Consider the following 21,123-nt stretch of genomic DNA (forward strand, 5'->3'; position numbering starts at 1 on the left):
AACACACACACATTGTTCTCAGCTTCCCTTTAGTAAATCATACAAGGTTGATCGTAAAAAACAACATTCTTCAGCTAGTTTAAGGATCTCTTATGGTGCAATCCTAAACGTTGAAGTTAATAGACTTAGAAGCGAGCAACTCTGTTTAGGGTTGGATTGTTAATCTACCACATTTTAAGTCTTTCCTAACACATCTGGATTTACAAAGAAGCTAAATAAACCTCTGTTTAGGACCTCATATTATGAGGGCCTCTAAATATTTTTTTTAAAACCAAATATTATTAAATTATATTTTGGAGGTAATGCTACGGGGACTCTTAAACTTGGCATAGCCCCAGATAGGCTTGCCAATCTTTAAAATGGCCCCATCCCTTTAAAATCAATTTAATCTGCAGCAAACAACTGATGATGTCATCTTGTTCCACACTGTGAAAAGATTCCGATCTCTGCATAGCGAGCATTTCAGCATTTTTATTTTATTAGGGTTATAACTAGAGGCGGGCACAAACTGGGAAAATGGCGGTTTGTTGCGGTTTGTGGTTCATTGCATTTCATGAACCATGAACCACCATGAACTTGCCCAGTTCATGAACCAGTTCATTTGGTTCATGAATACGTCACTTGTGAGGCTGCAGAAGTTCTGCAGAAAGCCCATCCCCCCAGTTGTCTAGGTAGCATATTGACCTGCACCAGGCTGTCTGCAGTGATGAACCCCCCCCCCCAATGCTCTAAAAATCATTGCAGTTCATCACGGTTCTTCAGAAATGAGCTCTGATGAACCGCTGCAAACCAAAAACTGGCCCAATTTGTGACAAACTTTGGTTCGTATTTCGGTTCGTGTCCATCTCTAGTTATAACTGCAAATGTTTTTAATCAACTATTGTAAGCTGCCTTGAACCACAAGGAAAGAAAAGGTAAAAAAGATTCAATAAATAAATAATATATTTATTCAAGGGGCAGGACCTTTTTTTTTTTCCAGGCCAGCTGGCAAGCTCCAATCCCGTCCTTATGAGCTAACTCGTCACTTCGGTGGAAAGGCAGGATTCCACTATATTTTAGTAACCAACAGGTACAGTCATATCTAGGCTTGCAATTCCCCCACCGAGGCTGGGAATCCCCTGCTCCCACCTCCTCCCCCCACCCTCATTTACCTGGCCAGCAGGGGGGCATGCCCCCTAGGGCACCCCCTGGTGGTGCGGGCATACCCCTGGGCAGCACGGCACGCTCCCACACCCCACAACAGGCCCATTTCGGGCCAAATCAGGCCTGTGGGGGATGTTTCAGCCCTTTGGGGAGCGTGCTTGCACTCTCGGGCCACCCTTTGACCCACATGATGTCACTTCCTGGAAGTGATGTCATCATGCATGTCCAGGAGCATGCATGTGCTAAGCACGCACACGAGGGAGAATTCCAAAGCAAGCACACGGTAAGCGCAAGCGTCCCAGTCTCCCGCGGGGCGACTTAAGGGACCTGGCAACCCTAGTCATATCAGAATTTATCCAGTTTAAGCTAGGGTTGCCAGCTCCCCCCCCTTAATGTCAAAGTGGGGTACAGGGATTGCTAGGCAGGCAGGGACCTACAATTCTTCTTTGTGCACGCTTCATAGGTCCTGCCAGTTACTGAAAACTGGCTCAGCAGGGCAAAACTCGGCCCCAAATATAGCATTGTCACAATGTCTGGGGCCAATTTGGCCCCATTGAAACCCCATAGCTTTCAGTTTACAACTGAAGTGTGCCTTCAGGACCTGTGGGGTGTGTGTGCATGCCATTTTGGTGTGGGGGAGGAGAATCCCTAGTCTGAGCTCATGGATTCCAGGGGGCTCAGACTGGAGTAACCCTGCATAGCATTGCATTGTAAATAAATACTACTGGCATCTGTTGCCTCTTCTCTCTTACGGTGCTACAAGCATCCAGTTTTGCTGCTTTATGTTTTAGGAGACCAAGAGAACTACAGGATAGGAAACACAGTGGGTGCATTGGCCCTAGGGAAATAAGAGTTTTTAAAGAGCTGGCCGTCATCTTTCGTGGAATCCTAACTGGCACTCACCTGAAATGGATTTGCCCCACATTAACTTATAGTGAAAAAAAATCTAAAAATTGATGTTGTTCAAATACAAAATAAAGAGAGCCTTATTTTTTTTCCTTTACAGATGTAAGGAAATCTAGTGTATGCATTTCTAAAATTGTATTGCTTTCAAAATCATCAATTTCTCTGTCACAAATCTTGATGCAAACACACGATAAATGCAAAGTGACTAGTGAAGTTAGGATTGGTTCAGAGATACAAATAACAAAGTTGCTTATAATGTAGAGGCATAGCAAGCTATTCATTTAAAAAAAATATTATGTGGTTCTAGCAATATTAGCACATTTCTCCCACCCCCTTGATTTGCAGTCAGCACAATGAAAAACAATAGAACCACATAAACTGCTTCAGACAGCTTACCAGACAAAGTTGTTTTTCTACAATATTTGGATGCTGGACTTGAACTCACTGGGTGTTTTTGCACCAGACACTGTCAGCTTAACATATGCCATGGAGTCATTGACAGGATAAAATAAGGAGGATGATTTGGAAAAGGGGAAGGATTAGGATTGGCAAGTCCCCTGACTCCCCTGGTGGGAGAGTGGGAGCCTGGCACTTACCTCACAGTGTTCATGCATTTGTTTTTCACATGTGTGCACAGTGCACACGTGTTCCCGGCTTGCATGATGATGTCACTTCAGGGAAGTGACATCATCACGCAGGTCAAAGGGCGGCCTATGAGTGCTCCTGCACTCACCAAGGAACTGAATTGGCCCACATCAGGGTGTTATTCAGCCTGAACTGGGCCCGCTGTGGGCACCAGAGCATGCTATGCCACCCAGGGACACCCCATGCCACACGGGGGTGAGCCATGCCACATGGAGGGGTGCCCTTGGAAGCACAACCCCTGCTGGCCAAGTAAGTGGGAGCGGGGGAGGGTGGGAGCAGAGGATCCCCTTCCCTGGGTTGGGGAATGGCACCCCTAGGCAGGATAAACAAGTAAATAAGTGAGTAAATCATCAATTTACCTTGGTGTTTAAAGCCCTTCACGGACTGGGACCTGCATACCTGTGGGACCGCCTCCTCCATTACGTCCCTTGCAGGGTGTTGCGCTCTGCAGACCAGCAACTCCTGGTGGTCCCCAGCCCGAAGCACATCCGTCTGGCCTCAACCAGGGCCAGGGCTTTTTCTTCCCTGACCTCAGTCTGGTGGAACGCTCTCCTGCTGGAGATCCAGGCCCTGCGGGACCTGTTACAGTTTCGCAGGGCCTGTAAAACAGAGATGTTCTGCCAGGCCTTCAGCTGAGTGCCAGTGGGTGTCCTCCTTCTTCCATCTAAGACCACCACTTCTTCTGGGGCTGCCCTCGGCCATCCGCTATGCCCGTATACAGACTCCCAATATTTGTTTAAATAGCCTGCTCCTGGACTATTTTAATGATTTAAAAAAATTATTACTGATTTTATGTTTTTTGTGATTTTAATGTATCTTTTAATGTTGTTAGCCGCCCTGAGCCCATCTGTGGGGAGGGCAGGGTATAAAGCGAATAAAATGAATAGATAAATAAATATGCTAAGTAAATAACCAAACACTGTGAACTAAGGTGGAACCCAGCACCCTGGTAGTTCTATTCCAGGGCTAGGCTCAGTGAATTCCTTAGGCCCAAAGATGTCTCTTCAGAAGTCCAAAGAAGCCTACGCCACTTCCCTCCTAATAAAATTAAAAAATAAAGAGGCATGAAAACAAAACATGACATTAAAGTCTAAGAAATAATGTGAGTTCTTTTGCAAATTAAAAGAATGTGTGGAAGTTACTGAATGCCAAATGAGTTCCTAAATTTGAGGACTCCTTTGAGCTTGAGGCCTTAGTGAAAGCTCCCCCCTTCATCAACCCTCGGGTTTGGGGCCCACTTGGTGCCCAAATTGGCCAGGTGTGAAGCACGGGGGAGCTCAATCTTCCTTTTCTCACTCTGTTCTCCTATGTGGCCCTGGAAGTCTTTCCTGTTTTCCTTTCCCCATCACAGTGTTCTAACTCATCTTTATTGAATTCTGACCTCAGCTTTCTTCCTGACTTACTATTGTTTTTTCATTCCCTTGTACTTGTCTGGCCAACTAACCTCACCGCGTGTACATATGTATTTATTTAAGTAATTATATCCCACTTTTCTTCTCACTGGGGACTCAAAACAGGTTACAGAACAGTTACAGAAAAGCATCTTATATATCTACAGACAATTAACCAGTGACAAAAAGGAAATTCAGTACAACTCTCTATCTGGTTTTGGACCTCACTTGGCTGGTATACTCATGCTGAGAGCCCTTCTATTTCTAGATCTCCATCCTCCAGGAGTAGCATTGGGAGAGATCAGTAACCTGCACTGGGGAGGCAGGAAATTTTCCATTCTGGCATTGGAAAATTTAGTCTGGATCTTATCCCTTGTTTTTTATTGTTCAGGACACACCAAAATGCTCACACCTCTGGCCATGCTTAGGCCTGAAACAGGAAGGGTAGGAGAAGCCAAGTCCTGTTCTTCTACTGAAGGAGATCCCCAGAAAAGCATGTACTCTACCACTGACATAGAGTCCCCATCTAACTGATGTTTGAATAAGTTAACGACAAACAACTTATTTTATTCCTCTCTTCCTTTTCCAGATTCTTCCTTCCTATGCCTCTTCTCTGGTCAAATATCGAATTGGTTAAATCTGCTCGATGGTCTCACCATCAGTTCCCAGATACAACATCTTTGATTTTAGCTTTCCAAGCTAATTATCAGTAGAAGGGAAAATAAATATGTAGCCACATATCACAACTGGCACATCTGTGTAGAAGATTGCACACAAAAAGACAATTAAGCATCACCAAGATAACAAGATATCAGCAGGATTAAAGTGGTGCGTTGGAACAAATCTTGATAAATCTGTTTCAGCAACAACATTTTAACCACAAAGGCACAATTGGAATACAAATGTAACCCACTGAAATTATTGTTGAGTAAAGGAAAAAACAACACTCCCGTACAATAATAGTCATTCAGATCTCTAGCTAAGAATGGAGATTCCAACGAGAGGTAGGAGTTAAATAAAAATTATACTTTTTGGCTGATCAACAGTTTGCTTCAAGCATACTGACTAATATTTAAATCGGGATTCACGAGAGTACTATGTGGCTTGCATACATACCTACAATGGACATTTCTGGAACAGTTGCATGATACGGACCATCGACAAACTCTGGTGCATTGTCATTGATGTCTTGAACCTTAATGATGAATTCTGAAGGAGGCTCCAGAGGTTTGTTTGTATCCCTATCGACAGCTTGGGCCGTTAGCGTGTATTCGGCTTTTTCTTCCCGGTCAAGTCTTTTCATTGCATGAATGTCCCCTGTCTTGTCATTAATCACAAAGATAGTTCCAGCTCCATCACCCGATAGGATATACTTGATCTTGCTGCTTCCAGGATCCAAGTCTGTGTGTAGCTGAAATGACAAGTAATCATTTTAATGATTTTTTTAAAATGTTGTGTTTGGCCTTTTGGCTTTTGTTCAGGCTTTGTCACATGCTCCTCTTCTTTGTTTGCACCTTTATCCAAATGTTAAGAATCCATATTGATTTGCAGGCATCAGGATAAGAAGGATTTGCATGTACGCTAATCAGAATTAAATGTAATCGTAAGTATAATTAGACATTTCTGTTTTTATAAAACAGCTGTTATATATATATATATATATATATATATATATATATATATATATATATATATATATATATATATATATATCTTCTCTTCTGTAATGTATATATCTTCTGTTCTATTATCACCCCAATGAACAAAAGCACTGAACATCCTAAATGAGGACATCAAAGAGGGGATGAAGCATTAAGATATAATTTTCATTTAATCCCTTGATTTATTTTCAAACGTTGATTTTTTTTTTCCTGTTCAGTTTCTTGAAAGGGGGAGAGGGGTTTTCAGAAAAAAAAATGCAGTACTTTCACCAAATTTACTGTAATTTCACCAAATTTACTGTAATTGCCGGCGCTGATAAAAGAGCCTTCAGTTTGACTCAGTTGTTTAATTCAACAACAACAACAACAACAACAACAAATTCATTTCCAAAGGGCTACACCTAGAACTGTTTTACAGAAACAAGCTACCAAATGGGGAAGGAGTCCTTCAAAATAAATCAGCTTCTTGAACATTGTTGCAAATCTCCGCAAGTCATCCTATGTAAGAATCCCTGGAATTATTATATTAATCATTATTAATCATTTCTACAGTGAAATCCTAGACAGTGACTCCAGTCCAAGCCCACTGAAATCAGTGGGCTTAGACTGTAGTAACTCTGCTTAGGATTTCACTGTTAAAGTACTTTCCATGTTGTCGGGATTTACTCTCCTAACGGAAAGCAGTCCCTGGATTCCAACACTGCACTATGGATTTAAAGTAATCTCATATTATTCATAGCTTGACATCATACACGTAAGTCATGGCTGTGTGTGGTTTCATTTTTTTAAAAAAACAAAGAGTTCTGAATATAACACACAAATGGTGACTGAGGTGTCCATTTTTTTAATTGTTGCAGAATTTTCCTGTGCACTGAGTTCCATTCTTCTTTAACCTCATTTGAACTAAAATGATCTCCAAAATTAATTCTTGAATGGAAAATGAGTTGTGTGTTTCAGCTTTAATTTCCTTCCATCCATTTGCATGATTTCTTCCACCTACATTATTAATGATAATTAATCTACAAAAAAGCAATCACGACATATACATGTATGATCACATAGAATCCTTTTCTGCATTGTTTTAATAAGACATTTCTTATTAAATGGGGTATAAAAATGCCCTTCATTTATACCCCACTTTTGTCCTCATTATATAATTCTTACATTATACCTGAGATGTTCTGCATATAAAGCAAAGGGTCCCCTCTTCTTAGCTTTGGAAACATTTAGAAGGGAGACTTCAATCAAAGTCTGCGATTCTAAAGAGCCTTCTCTGGGAGTAATCACTGTTGAATAACATGGGATTGACATCTGAATAGATCTATTTAGGATTGCTTCTGTAGTCTTTCAAGGCTCCCTCCTTGTCTGAGTCAAATGCCAAATGTGTACCTACTCTGCCATTTCAAAAACAATCCTGCCTGCCCCCATAACAAAAAGAAAACTTACTGGGAAAACATAGGTTATTTTGGTGGTGGATGGGGGTCAGTCAATCATTATGCCTGCCTGTGTGTCTGCCTGCACTTGGGCAATGCAGAAGATTGGCAGTGAGAATGCCTCTTTTTGCAATGGAACTCTGAGCATCAAAAGGATAGGTTTAGATCTGCCCCTCATTGTGGGAGCAAAACACAAGGAAACGTGAAACCAACAGGCAACAGCAGAATAAGTTATGAGCACTATAGAAAAAGAAAAAGTGAACATGAAACAGGCTTGTTTTTAATGTTGCACTGCACTGGTTGGAGCGCTCTCCTACTTTGAAATGCCCCGCTGCCACTTTTCCACTTGCCTTATGCTCTTGTGTGTGCATAATTATGCCTGAGGAACAACTCAGTGAATCAGTGTTTTAGTCCTGGAGCAGGACTAACAGTTGATGCTGGTTTTGGTGAAGCATGAAAGCAGCTGCCCCAGAGCCTCGTTTCCCCACCCAGCTTGAAAAGAACAGCATACATATGTGCATGTGCAGCTAATGTGTGTGGTGGACTCAAACAAACAAACAAACAAAAGATCAGTTCTGAGCCAGCTGACCTGGAACAAACAAGTAATAGAATGCAATTATTCCACAACCCCACCCTGGCCCGGAACTGAAACAGAAACTTTATTTGTTCACACTCCTAATAAATAGTTCTCTCTCCTCCCCATTTTATCCTTGAAGCATCTTTTTGGGGGTGTGATGGGGCTTTCTGGTCCAGGATCAGCCAGTGATCTTCATAAAACGATGGGGACTAGAAGGCAGGGATTTAGTTCTATGCAGGTTTAATCTAGAATGAGCATTGCTGTATCCAGTGGGGTTCACTTCTAGATAAATATGCAGAGAATTGCCCCTCACTTCTCTCTGGGTTTACTCCAATAATAATTCTGCAGCTATTCCAATCACTCACCAGCCATTTATACTGGGACAGCAATACATTTTGCCACTGTCTTGTGTTCATTGGATAGCACATAGATTTTCCAGTTAAGTACATGCAATACATCAGCAACTAGAAAATTGTTACCCATGGAGATGCCAGTTATTGAATCAGGGACCTTCTGCAAGCAAAGCAGATGCTCTTCCACTCAAACACAGCCCCTAACAATTTTAGCTTATACAAGGCATTCACTCGAGAAAATTCAGGGCATTGAAAAACTGTACTGAAAGAGCAGCAGCTATGCAGATCAGAGCATCAGAAGAGGATTTTGATGGTCATAACTGCACTGGAGTTCTCTGAGAAAAACTTTCTGTGCCGACAAGCACAGGCTTCTTCTTCCATCATAACATTGATATTTTAGCAGCACACAGAAACAAAGAAAATCTGGATTAAAAGGTTCTCGTTTGTGTGAATGAAACCTGTACCCGCATGGAAAATCCACTCATTACCCAATATAAAATGGTGACTGCACGTATCATGTTCCTGATTCATGTGACTGGCAGGCTCCCAGGCAAAAATGACCATCAACTTGGGACTGTTGGAATACTATGGCTAGGGTAGAATGTTGTGGCTAGACTGTTTTTGGGGCCAACTACTAGGAGCATGTAACCCTGATACTGTAGCAATTGCATTGGCTATTAATCCACCCTCAAGCCCATCTTCTCCCATTTATTCCTTCCCAAGAGTTAAGATCACAGAGATAGACCCTCCTGACTGTCCCATCAATAAAAGAAGCTTGTTTAGTGAGTACACAAGAGAAAGCCTTTTTTATAGCAGCCCCATGAATGGTCTGCCCAGGGAGATGTGCCTGGCCCCCTTGACCTTTAGGAGGCAACTGAAGACAGTTTTATTCAGGACATCATTCAACTAGTTTGTGCTTCTGGTAGTTTAAATTGTGGTTTCAAATGGCTACGTTATGTGTTTTTATGTTTCTTGTGTTATTTACATTCTATGCTCCTTTGAGTTCTGCAAGGTACAAACGTGGCTAATAAATAAACAAGTAAATAAATAAACGATGTATTGTCGAAGGCTTTCACGGCCGGAGAACGATGGTTGTTGTGGATTTTCCGGGCTGTATAGCCGTGGTCTTGGCCAACCAAATAAATATACGTTCTCCATTTTAAAATAAAGTACAGATGTTCTAGTTAGTTTTGTGTAGTGGTTAAGAGTGGCAGGACCCTAATCTGGACAACCGGGTTTGATTCCCCACTCCTCCGCTTGAAGCCAGCTGCATGACCTTGGGTCAGTCGCAACTTCTCAGAGCTCTCTCAGCTCCACCCTCCTCACAGGGTGATTGTTGTGGGGATAATAATGACATACTTTGTAAACCACTCTGAGCGGGTGTTAAGTCGTCCTGAAGGGCAGTATATAAATAGAATGTTGCCGTTGTTGTTGTCATTACTAACTCTGGCTGCACTCAAAGCACACAAAACCAGTTACTTGAAAACCATTCATGTGCTATTTAGTCTTAATTGAACAACATTACTATAGGTGACCTCTGCAAATGAGCAAACCAGTCAGCTTGCACCATACTTGGTGCCATTATCTTCCCCCAAAACCATTGTCATTTCTGTCACAGCCCAAAAAAAAGAGTAAAAAAACCCATCTCTGAAGTCATTAAGTGTGACAATTTTGTCCCCAAGAAGCATTTCTTCAGTTCTATAAAATATGTATGAAAACGTAAAGTGATTGTCAAGATTCAGAGCCTTTTGCTCATGTCAAGGTTAAAGATCATTAAGCTCATAATTATGTAGGGCCATGATGAATGACAGAGAGCGAGCGAGAAAGGATAAATGAATGTGAATTTCCAGGCTGGCAAAGACTTCACAGATGTCAGAAACACAAATTTATTCTCTATACCTGTAGCTTTCCTCTTCACACTAGTTACTGTAATCAGAACTATACTCTGACCACCCCCGTTGGCACTTGAAAAATAGATACAGAACACTGTGTTGGGAGAAGGGAGATCAACGTCCAGTGAAAGATCATCTGAGAATGCATAGGAGTGGTGTTTGGGCCATGTCACTTCCCACTGCAGGTTTGTTTACATTATTTATAGTCCACCTTTTTCACTGAGACTCAAGGCAGATTACACAGTGTGAATCACTAAAGTCAGTTTCAAAGACATTTCACTAAACAATAGAATAGGGCATATAAATAAAAAAATTACAGAGATTTAAAACTAACAAGAATCTAAGATCTTGTAAAACAGAGCATAAGCAATTCTGAGACTGACATATTAAACAACATAGAAACCACCTAGTAGAATCACACATACAGCAACAGACCGTACGTAGTAGTAAAGTCTATAGTCCCTATCCTTTTACATCTTTTTGAAACCACTTTCTTACAGTACAGCACCCGTATCTGAGTAAAAAAAAACCCTCTTGAGTAATTCAGTTTTGCATCGTTTGCAGAAAGCCAGGAGAGTGGGAATTTTCCTGACCTCTTCAGGAAGGCCTTTCTATAAGGTGGGGGCCACCTCAAACAACGCACATGTACAGGCAACTGTTGATTTTGTCTATGTGCAAGGTGGCACCTGCAGAAGGTCCCTGTTCAGATGAGTGAAGCTGCTGTGGTGGAACATAGGGAGAGAGGTGGTCCCATAGATAAGATGGACCAAGGCTATGAAGAACATTGTATGTGATAGCCAATGCTCTGAATTGAGCCTGGTAGCTGATAGGTAGCCAATGGAGTGACTGCAGGATAGGAGTGATATTCATGATATTCTAGTTCCCAATAATAGCCGAGCTGTAGCATTCTGCACCAACTAGAGTCTCCAGTTAACTTAGAGGGGGGACCTATTACAGTAGACACGTCTTGATATTATCGTGGCATGGATCCAGGTGGCCAGATCAGCCATGTTAAGGTAGGGGACTATCTTTCAAATTAGACTGGGGTTGTAGAAAGCATTTTTTTTTTGCAGTTACCTTAATCTGCTTTTCTAGCAATTGATCAAGTATAACCTCTAGGCTCTTAATTGAATCTATAAAGGTCAGACAAACTAATATAAAAAGTCTCCCTAAAGGTACAATCTAGTTGTCAAAGAGAGAAACCTTCTCTATGATATGGTAATGTATGAAGTATATGAATTTCTTTTTTAACCCTGCACATAACTGTATTCTGTCAAATGAGCCCTCACATATAGTCTTGAACAGTCACACACAGGCTTACTACCTCAATAGAAATTAGGCCATGGAGTTGTAGTGACAAAGACACATTCTAAGTACTGAATGAAAATCTCCTTCAGCTGCCTGAATGTCGAGGCACAAAATTCTTATTTGTTTTGTAAAATATAATGTGGGGTCTGTTATAAGCAGCTTACGACCGATGTCAACAGAAAGACCCAAGATCTCCATAAATTAACGGTATCCGTCCCATGGAGATAACAAAATAATTTTGATGAGCTTTATAGACTATTTGCATTTTCTCCTTGCCACCTTCCTTTCCACCAAAGGCTAATTGCTAGATCTTAACTGACATAAAGACACAGTACCAGAAAATTCCACTGTAATATGATGTTTCTGTGCCAAGTATCCAGGCCTACCATTTTCCCGCTGTGAAGCTCCTAGCTCCTGTTTCCTGCTGCTGCTCCTGTGGTTGTCAGGACAGGAGAGACAGTTTGATGTAATGGTTAAGAGTGGCAGGACTCCAATCTGGAGAACCAGGTTTGATTCCCCACTCCTCTGCTTGAAGCCAGCTGGGTGACCTTGGGTCAGTCATAGCTTCCTGGAGCTCTCTCAGCCCCACCTACCTCACAGGGTGATTGTTGTTGGGATAATAATAACACTTTGTAAACTGCTCTGAGTGAGCATTAAGTTGTCCTTAAGCATGGTATATAAATCAAATGTTGTTATTATTAAAAATAATTTAAAAATCACTGTTAAGTGAAAGTGTGACACTGAGTTTTCACCACAAGTGTCATCAGTCTGCTCTAGGAAACTCCTCAATGATCCCTGGAGATTCCTCGAGAGATGTGATGTCACTCCCGTTTTTTCCCCCCAGAAGTGATGTCATACCATTGCTCAATGTTGCCTCCCATGTCCCTGCCCCCCCTTCCCGGCTCCTGCCTGTTGCCAGCTGCTAGCAGGCAATGCTACAACTATCTATAACCATGATATATTGTCGAAGACTTTCACAGCCAGAGAATGATGGTTGTTGTGGATTTTCCAGGCTGTATAGCCATGGTCAAGACCATGGCTGGTGAGCCCGGAAAAATCCACAACAACCATCTATAACCACGATTGGCAATTCTACACATCAGCAAGGCAATCCAATACTGCACATGTAGATGACTATCCCCAGACCTCCCAACTGTTTTCACTTTCATCATCTGCTTCCCTCAGTTACCAGCTCCAAGGTGATCCACTGAAGAGAAAACTAAATTGGTTGGTGTGTAGGTGGAAGTAGCTGTGTAGTGTAGTGTGTAGTGTGTAGTGTGGTGTGTAGGTGTAGTGTGTAGTGTGGAAGTAGGTGCGAAGTAGCTGAAGATTCATTGAAGTACACGGGTAGAAGAAGGAATTGAGGATAATACTCTTTTCTTTCATTTTGTGTGAGCATCAATTTAACACAAAACATGGTGTCAGGAACCACACCACACAACTTTCCAGCCATGCCCATGTTCAGTGGCCTACTCATCAGCCAAAAAGAGAGGAAGTGAGGAATAAAGGGAAGTGTGCTTAGTTGCTAAGCAACCTTATAGACCTGTTTATAGGTGGAACTGAGAAAACTCCCAGCGTTGTGCCTTAACTTAAAGCTGCAATAGAGGGAGGGAAGTGGGACAAAAGATTCTTGTCAACTCCTTGAGGGCCAATGAACAGTCTTCTCCAGGCCGGTTCCTGCTCACCAGCGGCCAGCTGCCAAAATCTAGGGTCACAGTATAGACTTTGCAGAAAATATATGATTATTATGGAGAACTTCCCACCAAGTTGGGATCCCATGCTCCCCACTGGGGGCTGGGGATCCCCCATTTCCATTCTCCACCCCTGCTATCACTCATTTGGCCAGCAGGGGGAGCAAGGTGGGAGAACAGGCCTCCCAGGGTGCACTCCCAGGGCAGTGCTGCGACCTCACACCTAGGAGTGATGTCATTGTGCCACCCCAGAAGGGCTATCACGGTTAGCAATGGGCCAATTTGGGCCCCAAACAATTTGGGATCCAAAGAACAAGGTGTGTGCCACCCCACCTGTCAACCCTACACCAACTCCTCACCTCCACAAAATCACTTTGAGAATGGAGCTAAACTCCATTCTCAAAGTGATTGAGCTAAACTCAATGGACTTGCTATAAATGTATTTTTTTTGTGTTATACTGCCACAAATCTTAATTATTGTTCTATAGTGGTGTGCACAGAGAAAATTTGCATTTCAGTTCCAAATCTGGGGGTTTCAAAGGAACTATGTACAGTTATTGTAGGATTTGGGGGAAGGGAGTGTTGCTGGCTCGGGTGTAATCCATTTGAATTTTTATATTATTGTGAGTTTCTAGCCTATTCTTGGCAATGAGGCTCTTTAGGGCAGCTGTTTTTGTAGTTAATGGCACCAAAATCACACAGGACACATTCATCCCTCTAAACCATTAACCCACCGAGTTTGAACACATTAAAATAACATTGTTTCAGGGGCAGCTGCTACCAGAGTGTTTGTTTTATTCTCTCTCACCCCTCATTCCCAGTGTATTTTTAAATTACCCCTCTTCTCCCCAGTCCCTGGGCTTTCTGTGTGTTTATGGTTCTGCCTCTTGCAGCAGCCACTTTGTGGCTGTGCTCACCACCCCACGTCAAAATTCCCAAAGTTTGGGGACCTCTGCACCAATCAAGCTGACTCTCCAGTCCAAGGTGGCTCCTTATTCAGTGTTTTCAGTTTGTCCTTTTTTCCCCCTTTCATATTGCCTAGTAGAATCTAAGATTATTTTTTTTAAAATTAATCACTGAGAAAGCCCCATATATGCTACTCTGAATTCTTTGGAAGATGAGAAAGATATAAACATGATTAATAAATATACCAAGAGTTGCTACTCAAGATTGCTCATGGTTTAGAATGATAAAAAGCAGTATAAACAAAGATATACCTGCACTAGTGACACTGCAAAGTAACATGAGCTTATGAGCGGGAAAGTCCCGAATTCAGATCCCGGCTCAGCCAGGGACTCATTATTTTGCGGTGCAGCCTAGGTATTCTATCACCAAGTACACATTTCAGTTACTATCTATTGGCATGACTCCAAGACCAATTACTGAACAAAAAAGCTGCATTGGATCAGCTAGATAACAGCAAGAGCTCACTAAACACTTTAAAAAATGTAAGGGATGAAGATCTCATGTCTAAATTGAACATTCAGACCTAAATTTAAGGCTAAATTACACATTTAGATGCATGAACGCCACCAATTCATGTGGATACAGAAACCTCAGGAACATGCAGCTGGAAAAAAAATGACATACGTTGAAGAAGACCCCTACCTGGAGTTCTGGATCTCTTCTTTTCTAAAAGCTGCCCCAGGTAGAATCTCATTATGCCTGAGTCTGCTCATTCACATGTAAGTGGATGTGGATGGATTAAAAAAGAAAGTATTCAGTCAACGAAGCAAAGCCTTATTTGTGCCTTATCTTAATGTGCTCCACTGTTTGAAGCATTTAATTTTCTCCCACCAAACCTGCTAGTTTCTCAGTGGATATCAGAAACATGAAAGAAAATGTGGAAATGAATGAAATCTTCAGCAAGGTTTGTATGAGAAATACATGAGTGTACATGCATATGTGTGCGTTCTGAGTTTAGAAATAGGAATTCACCTCACTGTCGGGAAAACATGAAAGACTCATCACCATGTGCTTTCTCTAAAAGAGAATTATAATTGCCTCTAAAACAAAGACACTGTCTCATTGGGCAAGAGGATCTCTTTGGGTGATGCTCAGAAACTCGAAGAATTTGATCCCAATTGGACTAAGGGAAAGAGTCCATCCAAAAATGTTTCCCATTGAAACCAATGAAACGACATCCAAACAGGATTCACTCAGATATTAATAGGGGGAGAAATGATTCTGACTCAATCCAACCAAAATCTGACAATTGTCCCCCCCACCCCATTTACTTCTCTTGTCCTCTGTAATATGGAGACATGAAGCTGTCTTCTACTGAGTCAAGACCACTGGTCAAGCAATGACTGGTAGTGACTCTCCAGGGCCTCAGGTAGGATTTTTTTAAACATCATCTACCACTTATTCTTTATAATGGCGGAGGTCAGGAATCGAACTTTGGACCTTCTATGTGCCAAGCAGATGAATGAGCCCCAAATGTTGCTTTGTGTAAAGAAAAAATTACTGATCTTGACTCCCCTTCCTCAAGCAGATAAGCCAATCCTAGGAGAGCTTCTCTCCCTGCTTTTTTACTTTGCATCATCACACGCCTCGCAACACATTGATTTGTCCACAAATAGATCATTCTCTTATAAAGCTCGTCATGCTGCACTTCCCTATATTGAGATAGAAAGCTTTTCTTTTTAGATTTTCCTGGTAACCAGGATTTCTTGAATCACATGTGCTTCAAATCTGATCTCTCCCACAAATAGAGATGGGCACGAACAGCAATACGAACAAAAAAAATCCACAAACAACCCAATCTGCTGTTCAAGAACAAGCTGTTTGTGAGGCCCCATTCTAAACGAACAGGTGGTCATTGCAAGCCTTGTTCGTTGCTGTTTGTCAAGGCAGACAGTCTGGCACCTGAAATCAGTTCCCTTGGCAACTTAGGCAGGGATTGTCTGAACTCTGTCTGAACTCCTGCTGTTGCCCTGGAAAACCCAATCTAAGCCCAATTTACCTTGATAGGCAGGTCTTCCTTTCAAGTGTGGAGCTCCAAATTTGTTACAACAAGGGAACAAAGACCAGGGAGGAGGGGGACTCCTAGTTCTGACTTTGCAGACAGTGGAGAGCGAGAGACAGTTGCTGTTGGCATTTTGATAGAGTGCATTGGAGCTAGAATTTTCTTTGTGTGTGGTGGGATGGGGATCTACCCCTTCAAGTTCCAGGGCTGCTGCCAGGCTCTGGGCCAAGCTATTATTTATTATTGGTACCTTTCCTGCTGCCTGCTCAGGTGTTTCTGGGAGTGGTGCTGTAGGGATCCACCCCTTCAAGTTCTAGGGTTGCTGCCAGGCTCTGGGACCAAGCTATTATTTATTATTAGTACATTTCCTGGTGCCTACTCAGGTCAGGTTTCTGGATGTGGTGCAGTAGGAATCTTGACCAAACTTGAATGATGGCTGGAGAGCCTGCTGGCCCCCACAAACATCCAACCATGAACATGTTCGTGAACAGGTCATGTTTGTAAGTGTTTGTGAGTCCCTTTTCGTGGATGGCAAAGAACAGCGAACATCATGTTCATTTTTTTTCTGTTCATGCCCATCTCTACTCACGAATGTGAAAACACCTGAACCACATAGGGTGTTAACTTTGGGTTGGTGATAGATCCAGAGGAGTTAGCCGTGTTAGTCTGTAGTAGCAAAATAAAAAAGAGTCCAGTAGCACCTTTAAGACTAACCAACTTTACTGTAGCATAAGCTTTCGAGAACCACAGTTCTCTTCAACCACTCTGCTGAACAAAGCGTTGAACAGACACCATCACAGAGCAATCACCTCCCAAACCAGGGCATCTGACAAAGAGAGCTGTGGTTCTCGAAAGCTTATGCTACAGTAAATTTGGTTAGTCTTAAAGGTGCTACTGGACTCTTTCCAACTTTGGGTTGGGAAATTCCTGGAGATTTTGGGGGAGCAGCCTGGAGAGGGCAGGGTTTGGGAAGGGACTTTGGTGGATTATAATGCCACAAAGTAGCCATTTTCTCCAAGAGAACTGATCCCTGTAGTCCGGAGATCAATCATAATTCCGTGAGATCTCCAAGCTCCAAATGGAGTTTGGTAACCTAGAACTACACTGGGTGTGTTTTGAAAATGAAATGTCTCTTTTGTATTCTTCTGATAAACAGGGAACCTTGGATTATCTGCCCAAATATCAAGCATCTAGATTGTGAGCATCTTTCTCAATAATTTCAATGTTGTTGTCCACCACGTACTCCTACACCATCTAGGAAACTGACATTTGGTATACATGAAGTCCAAGAAACTCTGAATACTATATTTTAAAAAACAACAACATATATAAGGGCTTTCCCAAAATGATTTTTTGTTGCAGCTTGGCTTCTTAATTGTATCTGTTTTTACTTCCCATAGACAGTTTTTCATTTGCTTGTGGTTGCTCTTCCATTCCCCCCCTAGCTTTTCCTACTTTCCCCCCCAAACTACCACAAAAGGGGTCTGCAAAAATCACAGGGAACAGCTGAAGAAAAAGTGAGAGACTGATAGGATTGCCAGTCTCCAGGTGGGGGCTGGAGATCTCCCACAATTACAACTGATCTCCAGGGGACAAAGATCCATTCCCCTGGAGAAAATGGCTGCATCAGAAGGTGAACACTGTGGTATCATACCATTCTGAGGTCCCACCCCTCCCTAAACCCTACCCTCTTCAGGCTCCATCCCCAAAATCTCCAGGAATTTCCCGATGTGGACCTGGCAACCCTAGAGACTAACTACTTGCAAACACTACTGTGAGTAGCGGGAGAGGAGAGGATAGTGTAGTTAAGAAGCCTAAAGGCAGCAAATCCTGTTGCAGAAAAGCCCTTTGAATCTATCTCCCTAGAAACAGAGACTGCTAAGATTCTTAAAAATGTTTAAAGTAATGGCAGACAATGTACAATCTGAAATGTGATGCAGGCATAGACAAACTGCACAGTTACAAAACATACACAGCCATACCTAACAAGATGCTATGGATTTCCTGATTTATCTAAAGTTTCTAGATGTTCCTAAATATGTAGTGTATGTGTAAGTACTGTACAAGTGCAGTTATAAAGCATATGGCCTGTCTTGTAGAGTGATGGAGTTCCAAACGGAATTCCAAAAAGTGGTTGCAAGGATCATGATCAACAATACTCACAGGCTGAAACGGTGCTTGGCATAAGGGTATGCAAAGGCTTATGGAGCCATGGGAATGTATTAAAAGGACACAAAAAGGGTGCATGACAGAAAAATGATGCATGAAAATCACGTGTCACGGAGAATGAGTAAATGAGCCAACAGTAACTGTTGGGGTGCTGCCTTCATATTAAAGGGCACCTATTCAAAATGTGTAAGAGCCCCATGGCACAGAGTGGTAAGCTGCAGTACCGCAGCCCAAGCTCTGCTCACGACCTGAGTTCGATCCTGGCAGAAGCTGGGTTCAGGTAGCCAGCTCAAGGTTGACTCAGCCTTCCATCCTTCTGAGGTTGGTAAAATGAGTACCCAGTTTCCTGGGGGTACAAAATTGGCATGGGACATGAAGGAGGCACTATTCTAGATTAGACCAAGCCACACACGAGAAGGAAAGCTGACAGTGCTGTTGCTTCTTCATATGCTTAGAGTGCATCACACTCTTCTAAACCCACTGAAGTTCAATCTGTTTCTGCCCTGGTCTCCTTTCTGCCCTGACAAGCTCCCTCAAGAAATGTCTCAAAAAAAAAAAAAGCATAATGCATAAAAAAGTAATTGTTCACAATATGATATGAACTTTGAGGGGTTTTTTAAAGAAAAAAATCTCACACAAGGAAATAAACACTTACAATTAGGCAATCAAGAATCTAAAAAAAAATATTTTCTAACAAACAAATTGCATTTTAAATCACCAAATCAGCTAAAATTCTATAAACTGTAAACAATTTTCAAAAACAGCACATGCAGAGAGATTTAATACCATTTTAATGCTTGTATATGTACTTTATAAATTTCACACTCTTTTAACCTACTGGTGTGTCATTTGCATGTGATTGATGCAAAAACAGATGTTAGTGTATAACATCAATATTTCGGTTCAGTTTAGTTCATATGGCTGGAGAAAAGGATGATTGTAGTTCTGCTCATAGTGTGGAGAAATGAAAATGAAAGGAAAGAAAGGAAAGTTTCAACAAAATCGGAGTTATCAAAAAAGTTGGTAATGTCACTAGGGGTGTATGCTTCAGGTTCCTGGTTCATTAAAAAAAAAAAAAACGGGCCCAATTCATAAAGATTCGTATTTCCGATTCGGGGCCAGTATGATGACTCTGATTTGGAAATACCAAATCAAAGCTTCGCAAAGAATTCAGATTGTTTTGGGAAGCTTTGGGACCTTTTTAAAGGGTGCCCACCCTCCCACCACCACCCCACTTACCTGGGGCCCTCCCTGCTGTCTTGCCAGCTGCCACAGAGGCCGAAGCAGCGGCGCAGGTGGTGCCGGCACCAGCTTTCACTGCTGCCGTGCCAGCCACTGCAGAGGCCAAAGCGGCAGCACAGGCAGTGCAGGTACTAGTGTTCGCTACCACCCTGCCAGCCACCGCAGAGGCTGAAGCAGCAGCCTGGACAGTGCAGGCACTGTCTGCAGCCTTCCCTGCTACCCTGCTGGCCGCAGTGGCAACAGAGTTGTCTGCTCCGGCCTTCTGAAGGTAAGTGGGGTTGGGGGAAGGGGATCATAGGGGGAAGTGGGAATCTCACTTTGTTATGCTCCGAATCATTACAAAGCATACCGAAGTGATTTACAACAACCCAAACCCGGGTTGTTTTGGGTTATTGGGGATCATTTTCCCGCTTCGGGTTTATTTCCCCACTGCACACCCCTAAATGTCGCCATGGACAATGGAAATAAATGAACCAGCAGTGAAAAGCAGAAACAGAAATCACAGGAAAAACAAGAAATATATAAATAGAAATGAAACAAGAAACATTCACTCATTGCTGTTTCTCCGTTTCTGCTTAAAACTTCACCTATGTTTTTAATCTAAGTCATGTACATTAATGATAGCAGAGAGGGAGATGAGAATATGCCCCCAAAGAGTAAGTTTAAAGGTTGCAGGGAAGAGAGAACACTAAAAAAAAAGGTTTAAGTTTTAATATGATCTGCAAGCCTGAATTTCCATTTATAATTAACAGAAGAGAAAGGGATGGTACCACCAATAATCAGGAAAGGGGAAAAAATGTAGTCCATTAGAACTATGCTCTTGGATATTTTTAATTAAGGAAAAGGAGGGGGGGAAGAGAATGCAGCATGAAATGTTTTTATTTGAGCTCATTAGAGAATAATTAATTCATCTATGTATAATTACAAAGGAATTACCCAGCTCTTCTTTCAAGGAACATTACACAATCTGCATTTTAAAGTTGCTGTTTTAAAAAAAGAAAAACCTGGCTCCATAATTCTAAAGATGTGTCACATTTGGATTCATTTTCTCTCTTAAAAAAAAAAACAATTAAGTGATGCTGTGTACGGCTGTAGGGATCATTTGTGAATCACTGGTTACATTCACCTCCCCGAGTCTTATTATGCAACACAGATAGATATTTCATCATAGCATTTCAAGGCTCGGTGGGAAAACCCTCTTGGGGAAGCCTCTCATTTTGGAGACAGATCGTATTTAATGAACTCAGAGACTTAGAGCCTCCTTTTAGCTTTCTGGACTCTTTCCCACGTTTCTGTAAATTCAAAGACGCCTTCACTCGCTTTCTAAATATTGATAGATGTCAGTGGTTCTTGTGTTGGTTTATATACATCAGTGCTTCCCATAATTGTAACACCTTCCCTCGTGCTGTGAACCTTTCCTAAGCTATCTTTTTTATTTGTCTTGTCTGCTCCTGTTTCGGCTAGATAGATGAAAAACCATTAGGTGGTCAGGAGGACTTATCCTCGCGCCACTGTTGCCTTCTGACACCTGAAGGATGATGGATGCGTTCATCAATGGTCTACCATTTAAATGATCATTTACCACTACCAGCATTCAAGAGAAGCAGCAGTTCGTTTATTCTCGAGGAAGAAGCTTTCTCTGCCAAATGCAGCTTCAGTCCAGTATGATCTAACGTTTCCTTCAAGGACCCAGCAGTCCTTTTAATATCATTGAAGTATAAAACTTTGTTCCCTCCAGAGCATT

At 42.1% G+C, this 21,123-nt stretch overlaps 1 protein-coding gene across 1 annotated transcript in view; it reads right to left on the reverse strand.

Moving 5' to 3' along the window:
- The window catches only part of CDH8 (cadherin 8), a 348,996-nt gene that overhangs the window by 257,445 nt on the left and 70,428 nt on the right, over positions 1 to 21,123 (reverse strand). Inside the window, exon 2 of the mRNA XM_055000337.1 lies at positions 5,202 to 5,496. Within this exon, the coding sequence (XP_054856312.1) occupies positions 5,202 to 5,496 (295 nt within the window). The remainder of the gene's footprint in view (positions 1 to 5,201; positions 5,497 to 21,123) is intronic.

This window comes from Eublepharis macularius, chromosome 16 (assembly GCF_028583425.1).
Source record: "Eublepharis macularius isolate TG4126 chromosome 16, MPM_Emac_v1.0, whole genome shotgun sequence".
In the NCBI taxonomy this organism is placed as follows: domain Eukaryota; kingdom Metazoa; phylum Chordata; class Lepidosauria; order Squamata; family Eublepharidae; genus Eublepharis; species Eublepharis macularius.